This window comes from Lissotriton helveticus, chromosome 4_1, assembly GCF_964261635.1.
Source record: "Lissotriton helveticus chromosome 4_1, aLisHel1.1, whole genome shotgun sequence".
NCBI lineage: Eukaryota > Metazoa > Chordata > Amphibia > Caudata > Salamandridae > Lissotriton > Lissotriton helveticus.
Genome location: NC_136063.1, coordinates 64,301,899 through 64,323,001, shown reverse-complemented (window position 1 = coordinate 64,323,001; position 21,103 = coordinate 64,301,899). Strand labels below are relative to the sequence as shown.

The 21,103-nt window shown below is 53.8% G+C and overlaps 1 protein-coding gene across 2 annotated transcripts in view; it reads left to right on the top strand.

Annotated features, from left to right (window-relative positions):
* Nucleotides 1–21,103, top strand: part of MAPK15 (mitogen-activated protein kinase 15) — a 184,849-nt gene that overhangs the window by 103,759 nt on the left and 59,987 nt on the right. For both annotated transcript variants that reach the window (XM_078686411.1, XM_078686413.1), the window contains exon 12: nt 17,011–17,422. In XM_078686411.1, coding sequence (XP_078542537.1) covers nt 17,011–17,422 — 412 coding nt within the window. The remainder of the gene's footprint in view (nt 1–17,010; nt 17,423–21,103) is intronic.

Genomic DNA, 21,103 nt, shown 5'->3' with positions numbered 1-21,103 from the left:
CTCTAGTCTCCGGCAGGTCTGCTTGGATGTCTGGAGGTCGGTGTTGTGGGAAAGTGCCCTCTTTCTTGCATAGTATGCCCCCACTTTTTGCTGAATTGCTGATCTGCTTTGACTGAGTGTGCCCTGGGCTCCTGCCAATCGGGTACCCAGGGCCTGTGTTCCTTCCTTAAAACTGCATTGCAGCCTAAGCCCAATTGGCATCTCTGGCCACAGGTAAGCCCCTGGTAAATGGTACCACAGGTACCCAGGGCACTGTGACCAGAAAAGGCCCCTAAGGGCTGAGCACTTATTGTGCCACCCTTAGAGGCCCTGTACCCTGACACACACACACACTGCCTTTGCAGGCTGTGTGTCTTGGTGCAGAACAAAGTGAAGAGTCGACATGGCACACATACCTGAGTGCCATGCCCACAAACCACTGCCCTGGCATCCATCAGTCACCCCTCTAGCTGGGTGCCCTATGCCAGTGGCGAGGGTAAAGGTGCATGAGTCCTGTACCCCTACAGTACCCAGTTCCATTCCTGGGCACTGTAAGTGCAGTGCTGCCATTAAGAGTATATGGTGCTGGGAGTTTGTCATCACGAACCCCACAGCACCATAATGGCTGCACTGAATACTGAGAAGTTTGGTATCAAACATCTCAGCACATGAAACCCACACTCATGCCAGTGTTCGATTGAATGTAAAATGCAAGACAGAGGGCTTCTTAGAGATGCCCCTTGAAACTCAACCAACTCCCAGTGACCTGACTGAGTGGCTGCCGAGGCTGCCACCCCCAGACATGTTTCTGGACTCCTGGGTCGAGAGCTTGCCGCTCTCGGGAACCTGAAACAATGCACATCCTGGGACGAGGTGCCAAGCCTCCTGACCTGCCTCAAGCGTCCAGATGACGCCTGCAGCCTCAATCCAGAGGACCCCCCCCCTACCGCGACCAGAGCGGGTAAGAAAATCCGATGTCCAAAGGCACCCCTGGGGCACCCCTGCACCTGACGCCCCACGGCCTTGTGTGCCCATCCCTCTACTTCCCAAATTACCCCTCAAAGTGGTGGCCGCTCCTGAAAGATCCTCGTCCCTGAGCCTGCAGTGTTTCTTTGTACCGGAGAATCTCCATTAAAATCAACAGGGCACCCGACCTCAAAACAGCACCCTGCACCCGGCTGCCCTAGTGCAGCTGAGGCTACCCCTTTGGTGCTAACTTGGTCCCCAACTTGCCCTGAGATTAACCCTAGGAGCTTTGCTCCCACAACCTGTGGCCTGCTTGCCAGCCGCCACAAACCGGAGACCTCCTATCCCCATAATATAACATTGGGCCTTAACACTCTGCACCCGGCCGCCCAAGTGCCGCTGAGGGTGCAACAACAGTGCATCACTGACCCTGGGAGACCCCTGAGTCTAACCCCAGAACCCTAACTCAAAAGACCGATTACTTACCTTGAAACCGATAACTAATTTTTCCTCATAGGATAACATTGACATTTTGTCTTCTAAAAAGGTTCTTAAGTGTCGACCTTTGAAAACTACGAATATTCCTTAAAAAACAGCCAATTAACCAAAACGCATTTTCTCAACTGTTTTCAGGAAATGTCCCACTGTTGAATCCAAGATTCAGCACTGAGTAAGAAAAAGTAACGATAACCTAACTTACCTGCTAAGCTAATTTCCTCCCATAGGATTACATTGGTGATTCTATGTGAAAAAGTTTCCAAGTGTCAACTTTTGAAATGCAATAATATTCCTTAAAAATCGTACCTTTAACCAAAACACATTTACTCACCTGTTTACACGTTTACAGGAAATGTCCCAGGGCTGAGTCTAGGATCCAGTCCTGTGTTAGCAAAAGTAATCTGAATAGTAATGAACTGCATTTTACTTAAAAAGCCCATTCAATTAAATGTACTTTACCTGCAATGTGTTGCAAACTGCTTTCTTAAAACTGTAACCAAAACCAGCACAAGTTACGCTGCTATTTTGAACTGTGGTCATACAAGTAATTTACTCCTGAAAAGTATTTTTATTCTTACCTGCACTAGGCTTGTTTTGTTCTATAAATAAAACAGTATATTTTTTATACAAATCAATTGCCCTAGAGTCAGTTTTTGAGTGTGTAAGACCATTTGCTGACTCAGTGTGTACATCAAATGCTTTACGCTGTCCTCTGATACTGCCTTACTGCTCGACCAAGCTACCACTTTGGAGAGTAAAGTTCTATCTAACTTTAACCTCTGCCAAACCTTTGGAGACCCTTGGACTCTATACACACTGTACCTCACTTTGGTGCAGTAAATATATAGCCAGTTTCTTACAGGTGGTGAACCAGATATCTCACCTGTCCGTGCGTCTGTTTGTGGGTTTCTTGAACGGGGCGAGAGTGTTGGCGCAGTCGTCGATCCATTGCTTGACATTGCTTGCGGCTGTGTTGGTGTCGGTGTGCTCCGTCGGCGGGTCTTGGGCAAGGGTGGTGATTAGCTGGTCTTCGGTGCCCTTGTTCCAGCTGCGGTGAGGGATTCTTTGCTGGTGGTTGTGTGTGGTGGATTTTTTGAAGGTGAAGCGGATGCAGTGGTCCAGTGGAGTTCGGTGGTGTGGCTGATGGAGACGTGGCTGCTGGCGGAGAAAATGGGATCGAGTGTGTGACCGGCGGAGTGGGTGGGTGTCGTGACGAGCTGTTTGAGGCCGAGGTTAGCGAGGTTGTCCAGTAGCGTGGTGGAGTTGCTGTCGTTGGTGTTCTCGAGGCGGGAGTTCAGGTCTCCGAGGAGGATGTAGTCTGTGCGTGCGTGCTGCCGGCGTCTGTGATGGAGTCAATGAACTGTGTCCGGGGTCCAGGGGGTCTGTACATGAGGATTCCTCTGAGGGTGGTGTTGGGATCGATGTGGATCTGGAAATGCAGGTGTTCGTCGGTGCCGAGGGTGTCAACGGTGATGGTCGAGATTCTGGGGGTATTTCTGTGGACGATGGCGATTCCTCCTCCCAGTCTGTTGATGCGGTCCCTGCAGGTGATCTTGTAGCCATCCGGGATGGCTATGGCAACGTCGGGTGCCGATGAGGAGTTCATCCAGGCCTCCGTCAGGAAAGCGACCTCCGGGGAGGATGAGTCGAGCAGGTCCCAGAGTTCGACGGCGTGCCTGTGGATGGAGTGGGTGTTGAGCAGTATGCATCTGAGGTGGTCCGCCTTGGTGGGGTTTGCAGGACGTGCAGGTGTGCGCTGGCAGGTGTAGCTGCAGCTTTGGCAGGTGAAGGGTCCATTGGTGAACTTTGGGGTGGCCTGGAAGCAGGTAGTTGATCGGCCGGTTTTGAGCTTGTGGAGGGAGTTGGTGTCGTAGCGGAGTTAGGCGTTGTTGCGCTCGTGGATGCCAGGGGTACGCAGGGCGTGGTCCAGGCGCGGACAGGCGCATACAGGCTTGCCTTAGGCGGGCCCGCTGAGCGCCCGCACAGCAGTCGCCATAATGTAGGGGATGGGGGAGGGACGAGGATATGGGAGGCGGGAGTGGGGCAGTAGGGGTAGGGGGAGGAGTAGGTGGCGGCGGGAAAAAACTGGAGGGGAGACGAAGGCAAGGGACAGCCCACAGCAAGTGCTGTGAGGGGTGAAAAAGAGCAGCAGTGCGAGTTAAAGGGAGAAAAAAACAGCAACAGAGCAAAACAATAGACTAGAGCTAAAACAGCGCACAGTACGAATTTTAACAAAATTACAGAAGGTCAAACACCATGCGCAAGTGGGAGACCTGACCCAGGGTAGTCTTGAACCCTGCAACGGAGAGGCGCTGCTGGCTGCAGGCAGAGCAGAGCACTGCGGCGCTGCCTGGGAAAGGAGTGCGTGCCTAGACATAGGTCTGGAACTCATCTAATCTAATGGTATGCTTAGAAAAAAATTGCGTTGTAATGGTACCTGCGAACTAATAACTTAGTGGTAAAAGTATGCGCTGTTTTGCATTGCAGTGTATCGACATATATTCAGTACACGGGCCTCTTCCCCCAGCCATCGCAGGCCCTGGGTCACCCTGTATAGTTCTAGGTACGTGCTTGGTAATAGTCGCCGCTGCCTGCCTGTGCGGTAGGGTCCCTTTCGTCTTTCCCACGTCTAGTGGATGGTGCCCTGGACCACGGTCGACGTACAATGCCTGCTGTTCACAAAAATTGAGTGGGGTACGGCCTGGGTGCGGTGGATCTCTGACGCTGTGTGTCTGTGTCACTACTTGGTTTCCTGTGACACTGACTCCCCATCGGATGAGTCACTGCGGTACCCAATCACACACTCTGTGGTGATGCCCCCATGCACTGGTTCATATTGCGCCCAAGTTGTGTCGACGGCACCCCTCCTTAACCAGTGCTCAGTATGTGCGCCCACTCTGAGGCACCCTGCGGGATGCACCATTGTAGACTCTGCAAAATCCCTTGGAATAACCCTCGACAGCAGCCTGAACATGTGCGGCCATATAAACTCGATGGCCAAGACGGCCAGGTTCCACCTGAGCTACCTAATAAACCTAAAACCCTTCCTTGAGGTTTCCGACCTCGGCAATCCAGGCTCTAGTCATTTCCAGACTAGAATATGGATGCTACACTCTCGCAGGGCTACCCAAGAACTCCCTGGCCCCACTGAAAGCCTGCCTCAACACCGCCACCAAGAAATTTGACCACATTTCTCCCCACCTCAAAACTCTGAACTGGCTTCCCCTAGAGGCCAGAATCCAATTCAAACTGGCTTGCATCACTCACAAAGCTCTCTACTCCAATTTCCCTGCTTTTCTCGCCCATAACCTTGTGATATCAGGAGGAGTCAGAAACTCCCGATCTGCCAAAGACCTATTGCTGCAACCAGCCCGCTTCTGCAAGAATAAAACCTACAATCAGGCCTTCTCTGGGGCCGCTCCCAGAATCTGGAACTCCCTCCCACCCGCCATTAGAAGACTTCCGTCCTTGGCACACTTTAAAAAGGAAACCAAAACCTTCTTAATGGGCAAATATCTCGTCTGATGACTACATCGCGATCACCGGAGTGACTTGTTTCCACCCTCCACCTTGACATCACCCACTGCTCTGCAAAGGACACCTAATACTGCACCCCTGGATATCCCACCCAAGAGTTGAGACTACAGGCCTTCTGTCATAAGTTTCTTCCTATTGCTATCTTTTTATCCTGCTTGTAGCCTGGACTTTAAACTGCATGCTTTTTTTTGCACAATGTATAATGTATCCCCCATCTTACCTTAAACTGCGTGTTTTTCTTGTATAATGTATAATGTATCCCCCATCTTACCCAACTGTTCCCCTCCCTTCCTAACGCTTTGTATGCCACCCTCAAACCTCTAAAGCGCTCTGATACCCTCACAGGTCTGGTTCGCGCTCTATAAAACCTTAAAATAAATACATAAATTAAAATAATGTCGCACCACCACCCTGGTTTCAGCGGCCTGAGTCTCTCAGGTAGCAATATTAACTATGCAGGCCTGTGTCGCGGCAGCCAAAATGTTAAAGCCAGTTCCTCCGGTATCTCCTATCCCACAGTTCCGGAACAGACATTCGCTAGGCGTAGCTTGAGTGACTGGCCGCGCAGTCTGGTTGTGCCTTAGAGCTCCGCTGGGTGTGACTCCCGGGGGGAGGTCAAGCCCGGACTTCACTCGGAGTGCTGGCCTATGTTAGCACGCCCGGTTTGCACCTCCGGGTGGTCCAGGCACCTTCTCCTCAAGTACGGACATCACGTAGTGTGACCACGGGGCTCAGGTGATCTCATTCCACCCCCAGACACACCGCTTCTTGCCTCAAGGGGGAAGGGAGACACTTGCTGGTTGGATTAGGCGGCCACACTGGCACTCGAGGCCCTGGCTCCAGCCAGGGGCGTAGGCCTTACTTTTCTCCGCGACGCAGCTGGTTACTTCTGTTTCGTGTTATGATGGGCTTGTGGGACACCCCCGCGCCGCACGGCCACCAGCTGCTGCGTGTGCCCCTTGCCTCCCTGTGCCTCGCTGCTGCCTCGTTTGCCGGTTGCCGCCGCTGCGGTTGTTTTTGCCCTTTGTTTTGACGTGAATTTGTGCCTGCTTGTCTTAATCTGATTTTTCCCTTGTTTTTGCGATTATTTGTGCCTGTTTTGTTTTAATCTCTTTTTCCCCGTGTTTTGCCTTTCCTTCCTTTGTTGCCCGCCGCCCTCCGCCCTCCCTTCCCGCCAACGCCGCTTTTCCCCGCCCTTTTTCTATTCTGTACCCTCCCCGCTCCCGCCTCCCAGCTGCTCCGCCCACCCGCGCACTTCGCCTTAAATGGCGACCGTGCGAACGCGCAGCGTTGACGCGCAGCGGGTGCGCCGATTGTGCGCCGAAGGCGCGCCAAAGGTAAGCCCGTCTGCGCCCGTCCGCGACCGGATCGCGACCAGGGCCAGGACCCCTGGCCCACGAAGACCCCGACCGACCCGCCTGACATACGCCGCCGCCACCCTCACCGCTCTCAACACCGGCCGACTCCCAGACTGCCACCAAGCCACTCCACGACGTACCCACGGACCTTTCAGCTGCCACGCCTGCAAGTTCTCCTGCATCCGGACCTGCCTCGCACCAGCACCCGCCAAGACGAACACCAGCAGCACCCACCTCAAGTGCATCCTGATCAACACCCGCTCCGTCCACAGACACGCCATCGAACTCTGGAACCTCCTAGACGCCACAGCCCCTGACGTTGCCTTCATCACGGAGACCTGGATGAACGCCTCTTCAGCTCCCGACATCGCCATCGCCATCCCAGAGGGCTACAAGATCGTCCGGAGGGACCGAAACGCCAACCAGATGGGAGGAGGCATCGCCATCATCCACAGGAACACCATCCGTCTCACGACCAGCACCGACAACACCCTGACCAGCGCCGAACACCTGCATTTCCAGATCCACACCAACCCGAACACCACCCTCAGAGGCACACTGATCTACCGACCCCCTGGACCACGCACACAATTCAGCGAGGACATCGCCGACTTCGTCAGCCCGCATGCCCTCCCCTCCGCTGACTACATCCTCCTGGGAGACCTCAACTTCCACCTGGAGAACAACAACGACCGCAACACCACCACCCTGCTCGACAACCTCGCCAACCTAGGACTGAAGCAACTGGTGAGCACCCCCACCCACCTCGCCGGACACACACTCGACGCAGTCTTCTCTTCCAGCACAGACATCGAGTTCAGCCACGCCACAGAGCTTCAATGGACGGACCACAGCTGCGTCCACTTCACCTTCAAGAGAACGACGACCCACCAACACCAGCAACAGGCCGCCCGCAGAAGCTGGAACAAGATCACAGCAGACCAGCTCGCCACCTCCCTGAGCCGGCACCCTCCTGCCAGCTCAGCGAACCCCAGCCAGGCCGCCGACAACCTCACGAAGTGGATCAGCAACTGCGCGGACGAACTCGCCCCTCTGAGGACCCCGCCTAGCAGACCCGGCAGCAAGAAGGCCCCATGGTTCACCAACGAACTCAAGAGCTCCAAGAAGAACTGCCGAGCCCTCGAGAAAGTCTGGAAAAGGGAACCGACACCGGACAACAGGACCTCCTACAAACTGGCCACCCGGAAACACCACCAGCTGATCCGCGCCGCCAAGAAAACAGCATTTAAGGACCGGTTGGACAACAACGCACACAACTGCAAGGAACTCTTCAACATCGTGAAAGAGCTTTCCAACCCCAGCGCAGGAAACAACGACGTCACCCCATCGCAAGACCTCTGCAACTCCCTCGCTTCATACTTCCACAACAAGATCACGGACATACACAGCAGCTTCAACAACCAACCAACGCACACCATGACCGAACAACCACCCCCCACCACCATCCTCCACGCCTGGACCCCGATCAGCACCGAAGACACCATCCGCACAATGAACTCCATCCACTCCGGATCACCGACCGACCCCTGCCCTCACCACGTCTTCAACAAGGCCGACGCTGTCATCGCACCCCACCTGCGAGACATCATCAACACATCCTTCGACACCACCATCTTCCCGGAGAGCTGGAAACACGCCGAACTCAGCGCTCTACTCAAGAAACCAACAGCGGACCCCACCGACCTCAAGAATTACCGCCCCATCTCGCTTCTCCCGTTTCCAGCCAAAGTCATCGAGAAGACCGTCAACAAGCAGATGGCCGCCTTCCTCGAGACGAACGGATCCCTCGACCCCTCACAGTCCGGCTTCCGAGCCAACCACAGCACCGAGACCGCCCTCATCGCCGCCACCGATGACATCCGAGCCCTGATGGACAATGGAGAAACAGCGGCCCTCATCCTCCTGGACCTCTCCGCGGCATTCGACACTGTCTGCCACCGCACCCTAGTGCAGCGCCTCAGCAACGTCGGAATTCAGGAGAAGGCTCTGGAATGGATCATCTCCTTCCTCGACGGAAGAACACAGAGAGTCCGCCTACCACCGTACAAGTCAGAGGCCTCCGAAGTCATCTGCCGCGTCCCCCAAGGATCATCTCTGAGCCCCACCCTCTTCAACGTCTACATGAGCCCCCTCGCGGCCATCGTACGCAAACACAACCTCAGCATAATCTCCTACGCCGACGACACCCAGCTGATCCTCTCCCTGACCAACGACCCCGCCGCCGCCAGAGCCAACCTGCACGAAGGGATGAAAGAGGTAGCCGAGTGGATGACGATCAGCCGCCTGAAACTGAACTCGGACAAGACGGAGATCCTCATCCTGGGCTCCTCACCCTCCGCCTGGGACGACTCCTGGTGGCCTCCCGCCCTGGGCACCGCACCCAAACCGACAGACCATGCACGCAACCTGGGCTTCATCCTGGACTCCTCCCTCTCCATGACCAGGCAAGTTAACAACGTCTCCTCGGCGTGCTTCAACATCCTGCGCATGCTACGGAAGATCTTCTGGTGGATCCCCACCGAGACCAGGAAGACCGTCACCCAGGCCCTCGTCACCAGCCGTCTGGACTACGGCAACGCCCTCTACGCCGGTACCACCGCCAAGCTCCAGAAGAGACTCCAGCGGATCCAGAACGCCTCAGCCAGACTCATCCTCGACATCCCACGAACCAGCCACATCTCCGGACATCTGAGAGACCTTCACTGGCTCCCCGTCAACAAAAGAATCACCTTCCGCCTCCTCACCCACGCACACAAAGCCCTACACGACCGAGGCCCGAGTTACCTCAACAGCCGAGTCAACTTCTACGCTCCCAAACGCCACCTCCGATCAGCCAACCACGCCCTCGCCGCCGTCCCCCGCATCCGAAGAGCGACTACAGGAGGAAGGTCCTTCTCCTACCTGGCCGCCAAGACCTGGAACTCCCTCCCGACCGACCTGCGCCTGACCCAAGACCACCTCTCCTTCAGGAAGAAGCTGAAGACCTGGCTGTTCGAGCAGTAGCGGCACCCCCCCCCCCAGCGCCTTGAGACACTACGGGTATGTAGCGCGCTCTACAAGTGTCACTGATTGATGGGCGCATTCTCACCCCAATGGGTTCCGATTATTCCTCAAATCTCTTTTTTAGCACTGCCAGCGGATAATCATGCGGATTTATTCGGGGAAAGTCTAGGGCGAGACGGAGCTACGCTAACTGGCGGACATCTCCTTCGGCTACTGGCCACGCCCCTCTTCCCGAGTATTTTTTTTTTTTTTAATTTTTATTTTGTAATATGCAAGTGAATCGGAAAGGGGGAAGGGGAATAGAGCAAGAGGAGCAAGAAAAGAGGAAAGGAAGAACAGGCGACAGATCGCCACAAATCCCCACACAGGGGGAGCAAAAAATTGGGGAGGAAAGCATTCGCAAAGGAAGGGGCAATAGAGCTCCAAAGTCCACCACAAGATGACAGCAGCCAGGCAAAGCAACAGGGTTCGGGCCAGAAGGCCGCCCAGCACAGCGGTCAGATCAGTCCTGGTGCTCCAGCCGTGAATGCATTGTTCGTGGTTAAGAAAAGCAGCCCCAACCTCAGCCGAGGTCTAATGTCCAACCCAAGAGCCAGGCAAGTCGCAACAGGAAAAGGAACCCAGAATTAACTTCCCCAACTACCCCCCCTCCCTCGTCCACCCCCCACACCCACCCCCCCCCCCCAGTGGTGGCGACATTCAAGCTCACAAACCAACACAGTGACTCCCGCAAAGCATGGAAGACAACCCTAAGGTGCTCAAATTTGGAAGAGATGTAGGGACCTCAGCGCTGATGGGCATACCGCCGAAGGCAGGCCTCGGGACAGAAATCTCACAAGTGGGCCCCAATTGCACATAAAATTCTTAAAGTTCCCCCGGAATATGTCAGAAAGACGTTCCATGCTCAATAAAAGCCATAACCGGGCATGCCACAAGGAAACAGCAGGGATAGATGGGGACTTCCAAGCAGCTGCCAAAGTCATCTTAGCCGCACCCAAACACAACCACATGACACGCTTATCCGCCCTAGTTTGGTGCTCAAGCATTGGATCCCTTAGGCCTAATAGGACAAAGGCCATGGAGTCAGGGATTGGGTAGCCCAAAATATCCTTCAAATGGGAGAGAATCTCGGCCCAGAATGGCCGAATGGTGGGACAGTCCCACCATATATGGCTAAAGTCCCCCAGCATCCCACAACCCCGCCAGCATCTATCTGAAGTAGTTGGAAATATGCGGTGTAATTTAGACGGATATAAGTACCAATCAAAGATGAGTTTCATGTGGGCCTCCCTGAGGTCAGTGGAGTGGTTATGTGCCGTCACATCCCGCCACAATCCCTGCCACTCGTTGACGGAGATGTCCCTCCCTAGAGTGGACTCCCAGTGTTCTTGATAGCGCGGCCGCGGAGACATAGCAGTATCTAAGAGTAATCTATACAGAAAAGAGATCGCCCCTCTCATGGTGGAAGTGCGAAGAAGAAAAGATTCGAATTTCGTCAGAGGTCTGGTTGCGGGGTCCACGACTGCAGGCGACGTCGCCCAGTGTAGGAGCTGAAGATGTCTATATCGCTCCGTCGGTAGAACTCCATAGTCCCTCATACAGTTGTGGAAAGTGAGGGGTGCGGTGCCATGGAACAGGTGGGTGAGGGCCCTGCAGCCACCCTCCCTCCAAGTCTCAAACGGACCCTCCGTCAGAGCCGGGGGGAAGGCCGGGTTAAAATGAATTGGGGTGAATGGGGATGGGAATGTGGTCCAACGGTCATCGCCGCTCACCGTATCCCAAACCTTCAAAACCGTGCTCGTAGGGGTGCTAATGTATGCATTTCTGGGTCGGTCCATCTTAGGCTTCCAGGCTAGATCCCAGATGGAGCGGCCCGCGACACTCCGGTCCATGTGGAGCCAATGCTTCTCCGAAAGCTGTTGGGACCACTCCACCAAAATTCTCAATTGGGCAGCTTTGTAATACAGATGCATATCTGGAAAGCCCACTCCACCCTCCAATCGCGGGCGTCGAAGAACCACAAATGGAAGTCGCGCTCGGCCACCTTGCCAGACAAATTTCAGCATCAAGGTCTTCAATCGGCGAAAGAAGTCCAGCCCTATCGGGATGGGTAAAGCCTGAAACAGATATAAGAGCTTGGGGAGGAGAACCATTTTGAGTGCATGGATCCTGCCCAGCCACGAGATAAATTTGGGTTTCCATCGCTCCAGTTCAGCCCGGATTGATGTCAAGATCGACGGGAAATTAGCTTGGAACAGGGCCCCTACTGTGGGAGTCAGTCGCACTCCCAGATAGAGCCAGGATGACGACGCCCACGTAAGCGGAGTAAGCGATCGGATCCGCTGTACCTCCTCTGGTGACAGGGTCAGGTTTAAGATGTAGGACTTATCAAAATTAACCTTAAATCCTGCAACCTCCTCATAGGCGGAGAGTACTGAGTGAACAAAGGGGAGTGACAACGCTGGGTCACGAACGGACAACAAGACGTCGTCGGCAAAGAGCGAGATCTTATGTTGCTCACCCGTAAAAGGAAGCCCTAGAATCCGCTCATTCTCCCGCACCGCCAATGCCAACGGCTCTATGCTAAGAGCGAAGAGGAGGGGCGAGAGGGGACATCCCTGGCGCGTCCCTCTGGAGTGGCAGAAGCTTCCGGACCTGTGGCCGTTGACCAACACTCGGGAAGTAGGGCTACTGTAGTTGGCCTCGATCATTCGCACGAAGTGGGGCGAAAACCCAAAGGCCACCAGAGTCTTGTGTAAAAACCCCCAATCGACGCGATCAAAGGCTTTCTCCGCGTCAAGTGCTATCAGTACCGTAGGCACGTGGAACCGTTTCCGCTTTTTCAATGAGGTGGACGACGCGGCGCAGATTATCGTGAGTCTGCCTACCCTTAATGAACCCAGATTGATCAGGATGGATCAGGGCAGGCATCAGGTCTTGCAGTCTGCCCGCCAATATGGAGGAGTACAATTTAGCGTCTAGATTGAGGAGCGCTATTGGGCGATAAGATGTACAAGAAGTGGGGTCCTTCCCTGGCTTGGGGATAACAGTAATCAGCGCCTCGGTCATAGAGTCCGTGGTCCTACCGTCAGTCGCCATTGCATTGAAGAGAGAGACTAAAGAGTCGCAAATGTCAGCTGCGAACGTCTTGTAAAAGAGGGCCGTGTAGCCGTCAGGCCCGGGGGCCTTATGCAGCTTCAGGCCCTTGATGGCATCCAGGACCTCCTCTCGTGTGATGGGGGAGGACAGCAAGTCATTCCATTCCGTAGAAACTTTCGGAAGAGGCAAACCCTCCAGAAACTTGGATTGAGCCTCCGGATCGAGAACATCACCCGAGTAAAGCGCTGCATAGAAGCGCCCAAAGATGGCTGCTTTGTCCGCGTCTCTGTGCTGAACAGAGCCCGCGTGGTCACGTATACCACCTATATAATCTCGCTCGCGTTTGTCACGAAGCTGCCGGGCAAGATGGCGCCCAATTTTGTTGCCTTGGGAGTAGGAGGCACGTCGAAGACGCAAAAGAGTAAATTCCGCTCTGTTGTTATAATGGGCCCTCAGCTTCCCTCGCACTGCCGTCAGGGGGCGCAGAGTCACCCTGGAAGGATTCGCCTTATGGGCCTGTTCCAAGGTGGCTAGTTCCGATTCGAGGGCCTCCCTCTCCTCACGCCTCAATTTGTTCAGGTTCGCGTTAAGAGCAAGGCACGTGCCCCTTAAGGAGGCCTTGCACGCGTCCCACGTGTTATATACCGAGGTGTCTGAAGGAGGATTGAGGAGAAAGAATTCGCCTAGAGCCTTGCGCAAGGCCTTACAGGACATCTCGTCCCTCACTAGAGCGGCCGGAAAGTACCACTTACGCCAACCGTCCCCCCCAGCGGTCCAATGGAGCCCCAGAACCATCAGGCTATGGTCGGACAATGAGAGTGGGAAGATAGCAGACAATTGTATATCCCCCCGAAGAGCCTGGCTAACCAAGACATAGTCAATGCGAGAGTACGAGCGATGAACGTTAGAGAAAAAAGTGTAGTCCCTAGCCTGCGTGTGAACAAAGCGCCAACTGTCTATGAGCCCCAAATCACCCACCCGACGCTTAGTTTCCTCCGTGAAAACGCCAGTGTCCGCTCTGCGCGCTCCAGAACTATCCAAGTCTCTGTCCCACACCATGTTGAAGTCACCCAGCAGAAACAAATGCCCCTCCACAAAGTCCCCCATCTTATCCAGCAAATCCTGCAAAAAGCCATTCTGACCTGTATTCGGAGCATACAGCACTGCAAAAGTACAGAGGCGGCCATGCAACATCCCCTTCACCATAAGCCAGCGGCCTTCTTTATCAGCATTCACACCCACGGGTTGAAAGTGTAGGGAAGCCCGGAAGAGAAGGGCCACCCCTCTATGCTTCGTGGTCGCTGACGCCCTATAGATAAGAGGGAACTGTCTATGACGGAGTCTCAGTTCGTCCCTCCTAGCCAAGTGGGTTTCCTGGAGAGCAACCACATCTAAATGATGGTCCACAATGTACTTCCAAAGCTTCTGCCGCTTTTGCGGGGAGTTAAGGCCTTTGACATTCCAAGTGCCTATGCTAATAGGCATAATGGGAAATTAAAACACCACGCCATGCACACGTCCGGAAAGCCACTCAGCCCAGGCCGCCCTCCGACACACTGTGGAGCCCAAGACCAACGAGGACATTCAAGCAAGGGGAACCAGGGGTAAGACCCCAGCCATAACCATAATAAGGGGGCCGCCTGCCTACTCCCCGAACCTCCCAGGACGGCTACTCCTCCAGGAAGTGTAAGAGCCGAGGGAGCCATCACACAGATCAAAACATGAGTCGTAGGAGCAAACATCACTGAAAACACCATCATCATACAGCCAACACACAGGGTCGCCACCACCACCCCCCCCAACACCACCCCCAAACCAAAGCGCTCTGCCATTACAACTACTTGCAGAACACCAATCAACCCGCCCCCCCGAAACAACCCCAATACAAAAAAAACAGAGCACCAGGCCCGTAACCTGAAACGTAGGTTCGTCAGTTCCAATGGGCCACAGGGCACAGGGTCCACATCAGACTGGTATCGGGGTGGGGACTCCAGATCAGGGGCCCCCAGGACCAAGGCCCGGGGTGTCTTCTCCAAAAGTACCATAGTACCCCAGGGCCGCAGGGACAGAGGCGCCCCGGCGCCCGATTAGCAAAGAAGGCAGGGATCATGCCGCTCCAGAGGACTGCTGAGTATCCGCAAGAGTGGCCGAGGCCACCGACGCCACCGCCGATCCCCTCTCCTGTAGGCTGACAGAGTGATCCGGTCTCAGCCGTTCCGGGGAAGCACCAACCCGGCGCCAGGATGAAGAGCGACGTCGGCGCCGCGAAGAGGAGGACTGTGTCGCTTGCGATGACGAATCTTCCTCCAATCCCAACAGGTCCCTCGCGGCTTTCAGAGAGCGGAGCTGCACCAACCTGTTCTGCCATCGGAATATAATCCTGAAAGGGTGACCCCAGGAGTAGGAGATGCCCTGTTCCCTCAAATAAGCAGTCACAGGCCGGAAGTCCCTCCGCTTCTGCAGCGTGGATGCTGCCAAATCCTGGAATAGCTGAGGCTGATGGTCTCGGAAGCTCAAGGAGCCGAGGGTCCTGGCGTTCCGGAGGATGCGTTCTTTAATCTGAAAATCATGGACACACGCAAGAATGTCTGGGGGGGGCCACCCCGCCTGGGTAGGCCAACTCTGTGCACTCGATCCAACTTAATCTCCTGAACATCCTCCTCGTCCAGCACCTGGAGGAAGAGGGCATGCACATACCCCCTTAGGTCACCAGCTTCGCCATCCCAGGGGACCGCTCTGACACGGATGTTGTTTCTTCTGGAGCGGTTCTCCAGGTCTTCGGCATATGCTTGCAAGTTCAGGTTTTGATCCGCAAGGCGAAGGACATCCTGCTGTAACTGGTGAACGTCATTTGCCATATTCAAGTCATGATCTTCTAGCACGGCTACCCGCTCCCCGCCGTCCACATCTCTCCGGACCTCACGTAGGTCCGACGCCAACTGAGCACGAAGCTCAGAAATGTCCTCCTTGATCGAGGCAAAGAGTTCCTCCATGAAAGCCTTGGTGGCTGGCGCCTCCTCGTCTGATTGTCTTGTCGAGCCACTCGCTCCAGGGGAGTTCGGCGGTTGCGATCCCCTCGAGGCCCCCTCCTTCACTGTCCTTCCTTTGCGTGGCAAGTTCGACATCGTGGCGGAGCCTCGGACACAAGGCCGTCCAAGAGGTAGGCCGCGCAGGGTTCCACGGTAATGGCCAATCCCAAACTCTCCGCACACACCGACAGTCCCAAGTCGCAGGCAGCGCAGGGCCCGGGGGCCCCCCCCCGCGCGGCTCCGTAAGGCCAAAGATAGGGGAACCTCCCTAGGCCGCAGGGGTCGCGTCAAGGCGCCAGGCAGGGACAGCCACCCCAAGCACGCCCGATGCCGCCCGAGCAACAAAGTTCAGGGTCCTCCCAGCCGGCCAAAGCTCACCTGCACACTCCGAGGAGCTCGCTGCTGTGCCGGGCCCTCGCTCACTCCCCTTCCCCTGGCAGCACTGTGCAGCGGCGGCTGGTAGTACGGCTGTCCGGCCCTGCGCGCCACCACTACTCCAGGGCCCGGCGCTGTCCCAGGCGGGGCAAAATCCTCGTGTGGCGGGTAGGCTCCGCACGCAGCCACAGTGCCCGGCAGAACTCCTCACGCCGCGGGCACCAACAGCAGGCCGCGGGTGGGCTCCGCTGGTCATGCGAAACTTAGGGCCGCTGCTCGGGCTCTCCGTCGGCCACGGGCCGTCACCTTCCACGCGGGTGGGTTCCGATGCGATTCTCTTGACTGCGGACGATCCGGGTGGCACCGGCAGTCCGCCCTCCCCCTGCACGTCCCCACCGGGGCAGCCGCGCACCGGCACTCGAGGTACAGGGTGGGCTCCTGGTCGCCTCGGGTCGCACTGCTAGCTCCGTCGTCCTCCGCTCAATGGGGGCCACTCTGGATGGACCCGGGCGGGCTCTGTTTGTGTAGCCCGATGTATGGGGCCGCCGCTCCGCGAAGCCACGCCCAGCCGACGCCGAGCCGCTGCACTCCTCGGCGGCCTCGTTTTCACGCCAAGCCGGTGCTCAGTAGGCCGGATCTGGAAGGGCACCCGATGGCGTCTTATGATTGCTCCGGGATGCGTCGAGAGCACCGGACCCCTCCGCTCAATGCCGCCGACCTCCGCGGATGTTTCAGAGCGGCACGAGGCCCTGCTGGCAAAGCTACTCAATGCTGAGCAAATCGGGCGCCGGAGCGACTCAGAAGTACGTCTTACTCCGACGCCATCTTGGCCACGCCCCCTTCCCGAGTATTTTTATCGCTATATCTATATAGATATCTAAAGATTACAATACTGGAGAACTACCATTACAGGTAAGTAACTTATTTTCTACCTTTTCAAGTCTGTGATGTCACACTTTTTTAAAAATAGACAGCCACTGCCTCTGGCCAGGGTGGAGAACAGTGCCCTTTGCCAGAAGTTCCCAACAGGTTACTAAAGACAATATGTTTGCTGGATGATCAGCATTTCAGGTAAGTGATTGTTAAAGGAAAATAAACAACATTAAACAAATACATCTTTAATTCATTTTCACAATTTGTTTTAGATGATCTTGGACAGAAAAATAAACATTCGCCGCCAGAAAAGGGAGGCTCGAAAAGACCACGCCAAGTCTGCCCCATCACATCAGAAAGACTCCAGGGTGCCATCCCAGGCACCAGTGCCAAACGAGCCTCAAGGGAATCACAATGGACCGACGGTTTCTAATGCAAAAGTAGCCGCAGCAGTGCCTTCATCACAGGATTTGAAAGGACCTGCTGTTTCCAGTGATGATGCTCTGGCTGCAGATGTGTTGTCGCAAGAGAACCCCAGGGACACAAAATCTCAGACTCTTAAAGCCACCTCGGCACCAGTAGACATTTCTACTGTCGCGAATGAGAAGACACCACAGAAACCTGTCCAGAGCCCACATACCGCCAAGGACACCTACAACCCCATCACTCACACAGTGATGCAGAGTACGTGAGCTACACCCCTCTGCCCTGCCTCCTTACTGAACCTCTCTTTCTGTCACTCTTTCTGTTTGCACCTAAATGACAAACATGCTGCTCATAGATTAAGGAGTATATCCTTTCTAAAAGAGGATTGTGGTCAAACATACTAGAATCTGAGTTTGAATAACAACACCTGTATACATTACTTTACTGTCACCTTTGCCACACATCCACAAACCCGTTCTGCCATTTCCTTTCTTGTTCTTTTTCTGCCTACAGACTTTCATGTATTTCTTGTCCCTTCTTCAGGCTCAGAACGTCTTGGACTGCCTGCATGTGTCTTTCTTGTTACATTTTAATTTTTTATTTAATTTAATTGGGTGTGTTTCTAAAGCACAAACTTGGGCCAGAAGGCCTCCACAGTGCTGCACATAAAAAATAGAATCTATAACTCTCATGTGAAACAGACCTAGATATTTTTCAATGAGAATTAAAAGAACACTTGCAAAGTTACAGAGGAAAATATTTCAGATCATGGGCTGATGAGGTAGAAGGGGGCATACTGTCTAGAGTTTTATGGATCAGGCTCCTTGTCCTGAAGTCAGGTCTTGTAGAAGATGCGAAAAAACAAGTGGCCAGAGAGCCCTTCTGACAGTCAGAACACATGGACCAGATGTTCTCTCCAGTCTCTATTCTGCCAGACTCCTCCATTGTTCCTTGCTGCAGGCAAGCTGCTGAAACAGTTATTGGATAGCAGAAATGTAAATTTGATGAGCCTGGGCATGTTCACACCTCAGCCTCCTCCCCTTGATACACCAGTTGACTCCAAAATCTCCATTATTTCTTCTGCTCCAGCTAACTGGATTTTATTTAGTAGCTGAGCATGTTGCTTTAAGTGCCACCAAGCTTTTTATCCTTTGGGAATCTTCTCTTCTTCAGCTGTCCCCTTCTCCGTTGTTACCTCCTCTAGATATGCTATTCATGCAGGTCAACCTTTCCAAAAGTTTTCAAATTAGGGATTCTGGGAGACATCTAATTGCCCCTGATGTGAGCTGGTTGCATGCCACTAATCACAAGGATGCTTGTTTCCACAGCCATGTCTGGCTTCTGCATAGGAAGCCCATGGGATTCTAGATTCTTTTTGCAGCCAAAGTCATCGAAAAGGCCGTCAACACCCAGCTATCGCACTTCATAGAAACCAACAAGATCCTAGACACCTCTCGATCCGGATTCAACAGCACCCAGACCGCCCTCCTCAACATCACCGACGACATCCGTGCCCTCCTCGATCAAGGCCATATGGCAGCCCTCATCCTCCTGGACCTATCAGCAACCTTCGACACTGTCTTCCGTGAACACTAGCCACAAGGCTCCATGATGCTGGCATCTAAGGAAGGGCAGACTGGCTATGATTATTACTCTCGGACAGAACACAGAGAATAAGACTCCCACCCTTCCTCTCAGAACCAACAGAGATCATATGCGGAGTACCCCAAGGATCCTCTCTCAGCCCACCCTCTTCAACATCTACTTGGCTTCCCTCGCAACCATCGTCAGAAAACATGGGCTCAACATCATCTATTGCGCTGATGACCCTCAGCTCATCCTGTCCCTCACCAAGGAACCTGACATCACCAGGTGCAATTTCCAAGAAAGGATAAAAGCTGTCACGACCTGGATGAAGAAAGCTGCCTGAAACTCAACTCAGAGAAAACAGAAGTCCTCATCCTCGGCTCTACCCCCTTTGCATGGGACGACACCTGGTGGCCCCAGCCCTCAGAAACCCACCCACCCAAAAAGACCATGTACGCAACATTGGCATCATACTGGACTCATCACTCACCATGAATCGCCAAATCAACGCAGTCTCCTCCACATGCTTTAACACACTCCGCATACTACGCAAGACGTTCAAGTGGACCCCCCCTGAATCCAGGAAAACCGTCACTCATGCACTCATCACCAGCAGACTAGACTACGGCAACACCCTCTACGTCAGAATCAATAAAAAACTCCTCTGCAAACTCCAGACCGTCCAGAACTCCGCAGCCAGTCTAATCCTCGATATCCCATGGTACAACCACATCACCCAACACCTCTGCGACCTCCACTGGCTCCCTGTCAAAAAAAGCATAACCTTCAAGCTGCTCACGCACGCCTACAAGGCCCTCCACAACACTCGACCCCAATACCTCAACGACAGAATCTCCTTCCACGCTCCCAAGAGAAACATCCACTCAGCCGACCTCTCTCTAGCCACCATCCCTTGCATTAACAGGACCCCAGCAGGTGGAAGATGCTTCTCCTCCCAGCCAAGACCTGGAACGAACAACCCCTTCACCTCCGACGAAGCTCAACACTGCACCAATTCAGGAAGGACCTCAAGACCTGGCTCTTCGAATTACCCCACATGGAGCTGGCCACATCCACCCCCAGCGCCTTGAGACCCAAATGGGTGAGTAGTGCACTTTGCAAATCTCTGATTGATTGATTGATTGGTTGAGATGGGTATTGTTCACTAGGAGTATAGGGAATGGGGTGTACATCTACCATTAGCTCCATGACCAGATGCTGAGGGCTGCTTCTTACCAAGTTGTATCGGTCTCACTTCATCTGAGAGTATTGCTTATTTACAAAAAAGAGCTCTCGATAAATTAGATGCTTTTGTTTCAACTTTACCGCACTGTACCTTTGTTTTTCTCCTCCTGGTTGCCAGGATATTAGAATTTCTTTAAGGTAATCTCGACTTAGCAACCAGCATGGTGCCAGCTTTAGGTATGATATTGGTGACTCTTTGTTCAGTGTTTCCAGGCCGAGTTAGTGTCTGTCTGGTTGAGGTAGTCCTAAAGGGCTTGTAAGATCACTCTACCTGTGCTGTAAGAGGTGGCTCTTACCTGCACCAGTTGCTTTCTTATTTTCCTGTTTGCTTAGTGGTTAAGTGTAGTGTGTGTTCCTTATACTAAAGAATCTACTTAAGAGCCCATCATTTTCCCTTCCTCCTGTGTTGCGGGCAAGTAAGCGTGGTCCGTCCTGTGTTCCTGCAGAGATCCCTTTTGCTTCCTGTGTTTAGAGCCCATTCTCCACATCCTGCTACCTATATGAGCTGTTTTCTCCACTGCCTCTCTCTGAGTTTTGCATATACAAAGTGCTCTAAGCTAGCCACTTCCAGTGCAAACCATATTCCCTAGTCGCACGTTCACGGAAAGTCCTGCAGATCCTATGTTTTCCTTTACTGGCTCCTACCCAGAAATTTGAAGGAAGGCGTTCAATTGATCAGAAGCTAGGCATCGGCTCAACTTCAGAAGCCAAATATGTAGTTTCAATTTGGGCCCAAAACATAAAATGCTGAAGACCTTTACTTGACGTGTGAGGCTTGCGTGCTGGTGCTCATCAGGATGCCGAGCAGAAGGTCTATAGCCCATTATGTTTACTAACAGGTGTCACTCTTCCCTTTTTCCATTAAAATTGTGGATTTCGTCATTGATGCCTAACTGTTGGCCCTTCTGGTAGAACATGGTTTTCGCCAATTTTTCTTAGTCATGTTTCCAAGTACTTCATCATACACAAGCAATCCTGGTTACTGTTCAGGAGGGATTGGCTGCATTAGCTGATGGGGCAGCTCTGTTTCTTTCCTCCTACTGGACCTCCCTACTACTTTTATGGAGCGTTTCAGACGGTTCTTTTTTCATGCCTTAATGCTATTGG